Here is a 12134-nt window from a genome sequence, read left to right on the forward strand (position 1 = left end):
CAACATGAATCTTAGACCTTCTTCAGATTTTTTTATCCTTTTTTCTGTTTTCTCTTCTATCTTAGTAGTATTCAGAGATTTGTCTTCCAGCTCACTGGTTCTGCCTTCCATCTCTTCTATTCTACTCCTTTGCCCTTTCAGAGTATTGTCTATTTCTGATATTATATTGTTGATCATTCGGACCTCTTTCTGTAGGTTTTGAATTGTTTCCAATGCTGTATCTATCTTATTTGATTGTTCCTGTGGAGCTCTCCTGACTTCTTCCTTATTAATCTCATCTCCATTGTAAAGTGTTAGAAATGTTTTATAATCATTTTTCGGAATTCCTTTTCAGGCATTTCCAAGACCTGGCCTTCTTCCAGGATGGGGTCCAGGTCTACCTCAAGATCATTTGTCTCAGACATATTATCTTGTTTCTTGACATGTGCTGATATGGTCATCTGCTTTTGCTTCATAGACATGTTTAGTGTTTATCTGTGTCCTTAATACTTAATTGAGTAAGTGTTTTGGTATTTTTTATGCTTTCTGATTGCTTCCAGGTAGATGTGATCAGGACTTGGGCTTCCCTTTTCACTCTTCTTATTGCTTAACTCAGAGTAACTTTCATAGGTGTTGTCTGCCTCCCTGGTATATGGCAGTTGGTTTTGCTTCTTGCCTGGATTTTGGTGTTTTATAGAGTGTGATTGTAGCTTGACTATATGGCAGCAGTTGTTGACTCTTCTTGGCTAGTATAGGGAGAGAAAGAGTCCCCAAAGGTAGAAAGGGGAACATAAAACAGCAAAACAGCACGGGCAAAAAAAGAAAAAAACAAAACAAAACTAGACTTTAATACTGTAGTCTATATCACAGAAAAGGGAGAGGAGGGAGAGAAGGGGGAAAAAAATCTATAGCCTAATGTGAGTATGACTTTAATGTCCTCTCTTCAGCTTCTTCCTTTCAAAGCTGCCTGAGAGATTTCAAGATGCCACTGTTGGTTGTGTTGCTATACCTCAGGCTTTAATTTTCAGCATGTTTTGTTTTTAAACTCTCTTTCCCTCTCCACAGCCTTGTCCTGGCCTTTCCTGCATTAAAAACAAAAAACAAAAAATGTTCAGGGCCTGTTCTTGGGCTGAGTATCTGTGCACATGTGTGGCAGAAGAGTTTACCAGTGGTGAGGGTGGGGGGTGTCCACTCACTCTGGAACCCCCTCTAGTCACCAGAATGGAGGTGCACAAAAAGTGTGGGGCCAATGACCAGATACCAAAATAAAATCTGAACAAAGCAAAACTGACAAAGTGTATTGTCTACCTTTGCTCCAAGGTTGCCTCAGCATTTTTCCATGGTGTTTCTGCTCACCCTCTTGGTCTTGCCATTTGGTCTTGCCCAAGATGTCGACTCCGGTCCTCCAAGCCTGGCAGATTCAAATGTATGCAATTTCTTAGGTCAGCTCCAAGTTCCACTAGCTATAAGCCTTCAAACTTTAAAAATAGTCGTAGCTATGTGGTTCCGAGTGTTGGAGCTCTGCCCTGGATCTGCTTTGCCTGATATTCTGTGGTATGGCTGACGGTGAACTTCACTGCACCTCCACCCTAGCCGCCATCAAGCCCTACCTCCCAAATGATTGTTTTTTTGACACAATGTATTTTGCTACAATCATAAGGACTCAACCAATGAACTTCTATTTAAAATATTCAGACTTCTAATGTAAAATCTGGGAGTCTTCTTAAAAAGAAGGTTGAAGCTCTGTAAATCAAGGATAAGCCTGAAACTCTGCATTTTTCATAGGCACTTGATCACACCTTGCTAAGTGCTTGAAACACACTATGTGTTGTAGACACGAGAGTCAACCTCAAAAGAGCACAACCATGCAGACTTATTGTTGTTCCATGCCATCGAGTCGGTACTGACTCATAGTGACCTTATACCCAGCAGAAATGCTGCTTGTTGGGGGTCTTCTTGTTTTTCTCTGACCCTCCACCTTATCAAACCTGATATCCTTCTCCAGCAACTGGTCCCTCCTGACAATATGTCCAAAGTATGAGGGACAAAGTTTGGCCATCTTAGCCTCCAAGAAGCACTCTGACTGCACTTCTTCCAAAACAGATCTTTTGGTTGTTTTGGCAGCCCATGGCACTTTCACTCTTCTCCTCCAACACCATAACTCAAAAGCATCAATTCTTATACAGTCTTCCTTATTCACTGTCCAGCTTTTGCATGCAAATGAGGTTACTGAAAATACCATGGTTTGGGTCAGGCGCACCTTAGTCCTCAAGCTGACATCTTTACTCTTCAACACTTTAAAAAGGTCTTGTGCAGCAGAATTGCCTAATGCAATACATCCTTTGATATCTTGACTGCTGCTTCCATAAGTGTTGATAGTTGATCCAAGAAGAATGAAGACTTTAACAACTTCAATCTTTTCTTCATAGATAACAATGTTATTTCTTGGTCCAGTGGTGAGGATTTTTGTTTTCTTGACATTAAAATGTAATCTACACCGGAGGCTGTGCTCTTTGATCTTCATCAGTAAATGTTTTAAGTTCTCTTCACTTTCAGCAAACAAGGTTATATCATATGCATATCACAGGTTGTTAATGAGTCTTCCTCCAATCCTGATGCCACATTTTTCTTCATGTAACGCAGCTTCTCGGATTATTTGCTAAGCATACAGATTGAATAAGTATGGTGAAAGAATACAACCTTGTTGTACACCTTTCTTAATTTTAAACCATTCACTGTTCCCATGTTCTGTTCGAACAACTGCCTCTTGGTCCATGTACAGATTCTTCATGAATACAATTAAGTGTTCCAGAATATTCATACTTTGCTATATTCTCCATAGCTTGTCATAATCCACACAATCGATAGCCTTTGTATAGTCAATAAAGCACAGGTAAACATCTTTCTGATGTTCTCAGTTTTCAGCCAAGATCCATCGGACATCAGCAATGATAGCCCTCGTTCTGAATGATAGGCCTCTTCTGAATCCGGCTTGAAACTCTGGAAGTTCTCTGTCAATGTATAATTGTAGCCATTTCTGTATTACCTTGAGTAAATCTTTACTCACATGGAATATCAAAGAGATTATCCAATGATTTCTGCATTCCATTGGGTCACCTGTCTTTGGAATAGGCAGAAATATGGATCTCTTCTAATCAGTCAATCAGATATTTGTCTTCCAAATTTCTTGGCAGAGATGAGTGAGTGCCTCCTGTGCTACCTCACTTTCTTGAAAGATTTCAATTTTTATTTCATCAATTCCTGGTGTCTTGTTCTTTGCAATTCCTTCAATGCACCTTGGACTTCCTTCTTCAGTATCATTGCCTCTTGGTCATATGCTACCTCTTGAAATGGTTGAACATTAACCATTTCCTTTTGGTACAGTGACTCTGTGTATTCCTTCCCTCTTCTCTTATCATTCAATATTTTGCCCAGAGATTCTTTCAATAACGAAAGTTGAGGCTTGAATTTTTTCTTGAGAAATGCTGAGCGTGTTCTTCCTTTTTGATTTTCTCATTCCAGCTCTTTGCACATTTTGTTGTAATATTTGGCTTTATCTTCTCGAGCTGACCTTTGAAATTTTCTGTTCAGTTCTTAGATCTCCTCATTTCTTCCATTTGCTTTTAGCATCTCTATGCTAGAGAGCAAGTTTCAGTGTCTCTTCTGACATCTGTTTTGATCTTTTCCTTCTTTCTTGTCTTCTTAATGACTTTTTGCTTTCTCCATGTATGATGTTCTTGATGTCATCCCACAACTCTTCTGGTATTCAGTGTTTAGTGTTTAATGTATCAAATCTGTTCTTCAGATGATCTCTAAGTATAGGTGGGATATATTCAAGGTCATATTTTGATTCTCATGGACTTGTTTTCATTTTCTTCAGCTTCATTTTGAATTTGCATATGAGTAATTGATGGTCTGTTCCATAGTCTGCCCCTGGCCTTGTTTTGACTCATGATATGGAGTTTTTCCATCGTCTCTTTCCACAGATGTCGTCAGTTTTCTTTCTATGTATGCCATGTGGTGATTTCCATGTGTATAATCATCTCTTATGCTGTCTAAAGAAGGTATTTGAAATGAACAAATCATTGACTTTGCAGAATTCTATTATGTGATCTCCTGCATCATTTCTATCACCAATGCCATATTTTCCAATTACTGATCTTTGCTCCCAACCTTTGCATTCCAATAACCTGTAATGATAAACACATCTTGATTGCATATTTGATTGATTTCAGATTGAAGAAGTTGGTAGAATTCTTCTATGCCATCCTCACTGGCTTTGGTTGTTGGTGCATAAATTTGAATAATAGTGATATTAACTGGGCTTTCCTGTAGGTGCATGGATATTATCCTATCACAGACAGTGTTGTACCTCATGACTGATCTGTATATGTTCTTTTTGACAATGAATGCAATACCATTCCTCTTCAATTTGTCATTTCCAGCATAGTAAGCCATGTGGTCATCAGATTCAATATGACCAATACAAGTCCATTTCAGCTCACTAATGCCTCAGATATATATGTTAATGTGTTCCATTTCATTTTTGACAATTTCCAATTTTCCCAGATTCATACTTCATACATTCCATGTTCTGATTTTCAATGAATGTTTACAGCTGTTTCTCTTCATTTTAAGTTGTGCCCCATCAGCAAATGAAGGCCCCGTGGGCTTTTCTCCCATGGGCTTTACTCCATTCATGTCATGACAGTTCACTCTACTTTGAGGAGGCAGCTCTTACCCAGTTGCATTTTGAATGCCTTCCAGCCTGAGGGGCTCATTTTCTGGCACTATATTTGACAATATTTCTCTGCTATTCATAAGTTTTTCAGTGACTAAATATTTGAAAGTAGTTTGTCAGTCCTTCTTCCTAGTCTGACTTTGTGTGGAAGCTTATGTGAAACCTGTCCACCATGGGTGACCCTGATGGTATTTAAAATACCAGTGGCATAGCTTTCAGAATCACAGCAACTCACAAGCCACCACAGTACAACAAACTGACAGACGAGTGGTGGATTAAGTACTATAGAGTCGAGTCCGACTCATAGTGACCCTGCACAGGGTTTCTGAGGCTATAAATCTTTACGGGAGCAGAACACCTCATCTTTCTGCTGCGGAGGTACTCCAAGTTTCATACTGCTGACCTTCAGGTTGGCAGCCTGACTCGTAACCACTACACTACCAGAGCTCTTTACCAAGGTCCATTCCTTAAGAGATCATAATAATAGATACAATAATTGGTTTCTATTTGTTCAGAGAAATGGAGAAAGAAGGAATAAAAGATTGAGGAAGAAATTTCTATAGAAATAATAGTCTATAAGAATCATAGCCTCATCTACTCTGAGACTAGATGAATTAGATGGTGCCCATCTACCATTGTCAGCCATTCTGATCAGGGCCACAATAGGTAGATAAAATGGTAGAAAAATGTAGAACAAAACCTCAAATTCTTTTCTTTCTTTTTTGTTTTTACAGTTTCCATAGGATTTTTTGGTTAATTGGTATATGTGCTTTAGGAAAGGATCCTCATATTCCTTTGCTTCCAAATATGTAGAATGAAAAGCTGTAGAATGTCAAAAGTGAAGGTGTGTGGGGGGTGGGGGTGGGGGTTGCTGTTTTGTCCACCTCTTAATCATAGACCCAGTTATATTTACAAGACTTAAATTCAACCAAGTCATCCAGCTTAAACCAAAGTTTGATTGCTTTCTCAACACTTTTTTCTGAATCACTGCCATGAATGCTGTTCCTGACAACTTGAACACAGAAATCCTCATGAATGATTCCTGGCTTAGAATCCTCTGGGGATTGGGTTGGTTTCCCAAACATCACTTGATGTGTCTTCACCACATTCGTCCTCTCCCAGACCCTGGCCACAACTAGTTCTGATTTCCTGTACTTCACCAGCCCCAGTAAGACTGGGCAGCCTTTAAAGTCAATGGATTGCTGCTTCAGGTGCTTCTCTGAGGCCCTCATGAACTTCATGGCCACAAGGCAGAATCCCTTCTTCTTAAAGCTCATGATGATATCATCCACCAGGCCATGCTGCCATCGTCTGGCTTGATAGTGATGAAGGTGTGCTTTTGTTAGCCATGAACCTGGGAACTGACAGGAAAATGGTCAGCAGGTGCACTGCTAGTGGAAAAGAGATGTGCAGTGACCACAGGAGCTGGCAGCAGTGCACAGAGCAAAACCCCAACCCCCAAATTCTTAAAAAAATCTAGACTTACTGGGCTAGTTGACTGGAGGACTCCCTAAAACAAAGAGATACTCTTTAAACCTTGATTCAAAATTAATCCTGATGTTACATTTTAGCAAAAACCAGATTGACTCACAAAACAGAGAATATCACCCATAAGTACATGCTCCTTTAAAAAATAATGTATGTAGCACTAAAAGAAAAAGATAAGGTAAAGGGCAGGGAAACTAGATAAATGGAAATGAAGAATCAGTATGGAAATAATAAGAACTCATTGTGAAGGATGTCACTGAACAATTTGTGTAGAAATTGTTGAATGGAAACCTAGACTGTTGTGGAAACCTTCACTGAAAATAAACACAATAAAGTTATTATTTTAAAAAAGTAAGAGAGCGCCTGTAATCAGCACTTTTTCACAAACTCATTATATTAATTTCCTAGGTAAGATAAGCACTGAACTGCAAGGTCGGTTTGAACCATGAGGTTGACTACTCACCAGCCACTTCTTGGAAACCCTATACAGGGTCACTATCAGTCCAAACTGACTCAACAACACTTAACAACAAGAACAACCATAGAAAAGGAGTCCTTGTGTGGTGCTATAGAATAACTACTGGACTGCTAACCTCAAGGTTAGTGGTTCAAATCCACTAGCCACTATGAGTTGCTATGGGTTGCTGTGAGTTGGAACCAATTCAACAGCACTTAACAACAACAAAAAGAGACCTGATAACATAGTAGGTTATTCATTGGGCTGCTAACTACAAAGTCCACTGTTCCAGGCTACCAACCATTCTGCAGGAAAAAATGAGACTTTCTTCTTCCATAAAGACAGGCTCATAAACCCTATACAGGGTCGCTATGAGTTGGAACCAATCCATGGCACTCAACCACTACTACCATAGCAAAGTACTGTAAAAAGTGTAGCATAAAACAACTAAAATTTACTGTCTCAGAATTCTGGAGATTCTTAAAAGTACCATGCATTGCCAAAAGAACAAACAAATCTGTGCTGGATGAAGCACAGCCAGCATGCTCCTTAGAAGCCAAGATGGCCAGACTTCATCTCTCATACTTTAGGCATATTATCAGAATGGAGCAGTCCCTGGAGAAGACCATCTTGCTTAGTAAAGTAGAAGGTCAGCCCAAAAGAGGGAGACCCCCAACAAGATGGATTGGTACAGTGATAGCAGTAATGGGCTCCAACATAGAAAATATTGTGAGGTTGGTGCTGAACTGGGCAGTGCTTTGTTCAGGTTGCTATGAGTGAGAACTGACTCGATGGCACTTAATACCACCACCACCAAACATTAATTTATAAATCAAGATGCCAGCAGGACTCAGACCTCTTGAAGCTTCTAGGGGAAGATGCTTCCTGACCTCTTCATCTTTTGGTGGTTGGTAGCAATCCTTGATGTTCCTTACCTTATGGATACTGTACTCCAGTCTCTATCTCTGACTCACATAGTCCTTTATAAGGACACCAGACATATTGGCTTAGGGTCTATCCTCATCTTATCTTGATTATATCTGCAAAGATCCTATTTCCAAATGAGGTCACATCCACATTTACTAGGATTAAGGCTTCAACATACTTTTTAGGGGGCACAATTCATCCTACAATCTGCACTGGCAAACAATAATGTATCTCTTTCCTTTTTAGGGTGGAAAACAGACCTGGATTCGTAGCAGTGGAGTTGCGGCTGCGGAATTACTATTATGACGTGGTTAACTAACTATCCTAGTGCTGTCTGTTGCTGTCTTTGATCCAACAAACAATCACAGGAAAATGTAGTGAAATAAGTTGATTTTTAGTGCTTCCATTGCTCTCTGTGCACTGGCGGAGCAAGCCATGTGTTTGGACAGTTGTTACCTAAAGCCTGCCCTAGGGCATGGCCTCTACAAAGCAAATAAAGCCACAGAATGTCTGTGTAAAGAAAGACTGGCTGCAGGATCAAGGGGCTACCTGGTCCATTTGTTTTTTTTTTTTTTTTGTATACATAGTTTTCTTAACAGGTTATTTTTAGGAGCTGATTCCAAATTCCTATTATGTCTTCCCAGTTCTAAGAATTCTGTGATGAATTTGAATACCTAGCAGACCCTGAGGCCTGCCCAGAGACAGTCTCATTGTGTAGTGTATAGCATTTGTGAACTCGGAATTCTCAAAACCTCCCAAGATGTAGTTATAACATGACTTGTGAAATACAAGAGTGGAAGGGAAGAGACGGAAGAAACTTGACTGCCTTTAGAACATGGCTTTGATAGTAAAAATGTGTGCCTGGCTACAGAGATGTTTTCCTAAGTATAAAAATAGTCTAAGATTTTTTTGTTTTATTTTGTTTTGCTTTTTTAGATGAGTTCAATAGTGCATGAAACTGGTTAAGCAACAACAACAAAAAAAATCTGGAACCTGCTTTTGTTTTGTGTTATGAGACAGAAGGCTTAATCTATGTGAAAAATGAAGACTATCTGAATGAATTGGGTGGGCATACTTTCTAACAGAAATGTTCTCTCCTATAGACCATCTTTTGCATGGCACTTATATGTAACTAGTAAATAAAGTTCTATGTTGGAGACTGTTTAACAAAGGCAATATGCCTGCCATTTTGGATCAAATAGAAGGCTGGGTGGGTTTCTGGTTGTCTATGAGTTTTTGACAGATTGTTTCAGGCTGGTATTATAAATGTGGTCCCATTGTCCTTTCTTTTAAAAGAGTGTAGAACCTCCCCACCACACCATCTTATTCTGTGTCCTCAGTGGAGAGAACATGGTGTTTCAAGCCACCTAAAGTTTAATTTCTAGGAGTTAATTTATTAACAATTCACAGACCCTAACTCTCACTACCTTGTTAAGTATGGTATGCATGACTTTAGGCTGAAGACACAAACCTGAAAATCATTTTCAATTCAGTAGTCTTACTACTAACCTTATCTTAGTGTTTGATCTTATTCACATCATCAATCATGTGAATAAGATGAAACACTAAGATAGTTTTGCTTTTCACCCTTGAAAATTAAAGAAATATTTCTTCCTAATCTTTATGTGTATGCATATACATGAACTTGAAACGATCCCATATTCAACTACACCTTAGTCATTTTCCATTGTATACCCAAACTATATATAGTAGAGGATGCTCTCCTTTTAATAGAGGTGATCGAGGTATGGAGAAATATAACAACTTGTACCTTGACTTAGCCAAAGAGGACATAAGTCACTTGTATGACTGTGCTAAGAAATTTTTAAAAGCTGTCCATGTCTTTTGGAATTATACTACCTGATGGTTTAATCATTTAATTAAAAAGAGAGGATTATCATATACTGAAAGGGCTGAACAAATACAATACATATTTATAGTTCCTGAAACTAAGAATATCAAAACCAAAAATCTCTTGGGTAGTCAAAATTCATCTTTATAATCATAAAATTGTTAGATTTGCTGGGTTTTAATTAATTTCTCAGCATCGATGGACTCAAGCATGGCAACAGTCGAGAGGTTGACCCAGGATTAGGCAGTGTTTCATTCTGCTGTGCATAAGGTCGTTATGGGTCAGTACCAACTCGATGGCACCTAACAACAACAGCAATGAAGTTGTGGTCCTCTCTAAGAAAGGGATTATGATGCTAAATACTTGGTATCTTCCTTCTTTTACCCATATGTTGTTGTTATGTGCCATTGAATCAGTTCCGACTCACAGGGACCATGTATAGGGTTTTCAAGGACCAGTTTGAACTGCTGACTTTATGGTTTACAGTCCAGTGCTACCTTACAATTCCACACTTGTAATAAAGTTCAGTTTTTGGAACTGGTTTATTGTTGTTGTTGTTATGTGCCATGTAGCAGGTAGGTAATAAATTTGTCATATGTCTGCTGGTCCCCCTCTCCAGAAATCTGAAGAATCAGACTTGACTGACTTCTCAAGGATGCAAGCACACTGGGCATTCACTCACACTATTGTATTGCAAAGTGATAGTACACTTCAGAGAGAGAAGTAAGTATTTCTGTCTCTGCAAGTAGAACCTGAGGAATTGAGTAGCAAGGTTTGATAAACTAAGAGCTCCTCCCCTAGAGGAGTCAGTGTGACCAGGATAAGTGGTTTGGGAAGTCTTGATTGGGTTTCATCAGTCCTTTTCTGTGTTAGCATAGAATGCCGAGTCAGAGGTTTTTAATTGTATGCAGGATGGATACATATATTAATGATATTACAGTAAGCCAGTGTACATCAAAAGGTCATGCTAAGGATGAGTCCTTTGTTCTGTGCTGGTACATCCACGTCGTAAACCACAAAATGTGTCCAAGGTTTTTGTGGTCAGTGTTCCTGGTTCTCAGTTGGTTTATCATGGTTCTGCCTTTCTTTGGTATGGGCCAGGAAAGGAGGGCCTCAGGAAATCCCTAATCTGTTCCTACTAAAAGGTATAGAGTATATACCTTCTTTGGGTATAATTTTCCAAATTATTTAGCAGTCGCTCCTATCTTACTCTATCTTACTTCTAGCATGTAAATGGACAAGAGAGGTCTCTCTCCACTGCCAAAGACAAAATAAGTAGACAGGGTCCCTACCTGTCTCAGACTCTTTGCTGAGCTTCTGCCCTTGGTAGAACAGCTCTAGTGTGTAGACTCTCCTCTGTGGCCAGTGTGTGGAAGTCTTGGCCAGTGAAAATGATGTCCTGTAGTTAGGGAAAGTTCTCCTTCTGCTTGGATAACAGAGAAGGCAAATAAAGAAAGCCAAGTTAATTGAAGAATTTATCATATGAAAGGGGGTGAATTTGAAAATTTGGGAAAGGTTTCCTGGCTTCTTCCAGTATATCTAGCTTGGGCTGCCTGCTGCATCCTTCTAGATTGTTCCAACCAGGTTTCACAGTGGGATATGTGCTCATTCTTTGTGCCTTTCAACTTCTAATCCTTCTCTATCTGGAAGCAAAGGAGCATGACAGATGATGTGACCCAAATCACATAGACTGGGTGTCACATACCTTATTCTCCAGTGAGACCAAAAGTTTCTATAACAGAAACAGTCCATTCAGGTGTGAAAGTGGTTATATGAATGTTTTAAAGCCGAGCATGTCATTCACCCACACTTTTTGTCACCTACCTAAAAAAACTTGCTGCCATTTAATCAATTCCCATGCATAGCAACCCTATATACGGTTTCCAATGCCATACATCTTTATTGGAGCACAAAGCCATGTCTTTCTCCCACAGTGTGGTTGGTGGGTTTGAACTATTGACCTTGTGATTAGCAATCCAGTGCTGATCATATGGTGCCACCAGGGCTCCTTTTGTCATCTAGTTATACTTCTATTTGTTAAGTAGTAACTTCATATTTGGAGTTATAGGACTGCTAACCACAAGGCTGGCAGTTCAAACCCACCAGCTCCTCCTTCAAAACCCTATAAGGGTTGCTGTGAGCTGGAACTGAGTCAACAACACTTAACAACAACAACAGCTTCATATTTTCATAAGATTCAGTGACTGCAGTGGTGCCTGCATTGTCACCTGCAGAGGTGTGACTACTTAATTTTCAGGCCTCCCAGCTTCAAAAAGATGAAAAGATGGCATTGAAAGATAATAGAATTTTCCATGAACTTTTTAAAGGCCCTTTCATATTTCCTATGTAAAAATTGAGCCATTTTGGATATTTTAAAGCTATGATCTTTAATAAAAATTAAAAATTTGTGATGACTTTTTTTATATATAGTACACTGTTAAATGAATGCAAACCAGCATGCACAACATATTTTTTAGCATATTATATTGATGGTGTAAGGCTAGAATGTTCTGTTCACAACCTTGATTTAGAAGGATGGGCATATGCAGGCCCCTTGCTAAGCTTGCCAACAGCTCAGAAAGAAGATCCTGTCAAATAGGCACTAACCTTCCATGAGCAATCTTCTTTCACAAGCAGAACACTGAGTGACTTATGGTCAGGAGATCTGCATTGTAGAATGCCACACAGCC

At 39.3% G+C, this 12134-nt stretch overlaps 1 protein-coding gene and 1 pseudogene across 1 annotated transcript in view; one reads left to right on the forward strand and one right to left on the reverse strand.

The window, feature by feature from the left end:
- SYK (spleen tyrosine kinase) overlaps positions 1-7911 on the forward strand; it is a 115147-nt gene extending 107236 nt beyond the window's left edge. Inside the window, exon 13 of the mRNA XM_006872588.1 lies at positions 7839-7911. Coding sequence (XP_006872650.1) covers positions 7839-7911 — 73 coding nt within the window. The remainder of the gene's footprint in view (positions 1-7838) is intronic.
- LOC102815274 lies at positions 5608-7666 on the reverse strand (annotated as a pseudogene).
- Positions 7912-12134: the final 4223 nt, after the last annotated feature.

The sequence above is a fragment of the Chrysochloris asiatica genome, unplaced genomic scaffold (assembly GCF_000296735.1).
Source record: "Chrysochloris asiatica unplaced genomic scaffold, ChrAsi1.0 scaffold00205, whole genome shotgun sequence".
NCBI classification, from domain to species: domain Eukaryota; kingdom Metazoa; phylum Chordata; class Mammalia; order Afrosoricida; family Chrysochloridae; genus Chrysochloris; species Chrysochloris asiatica.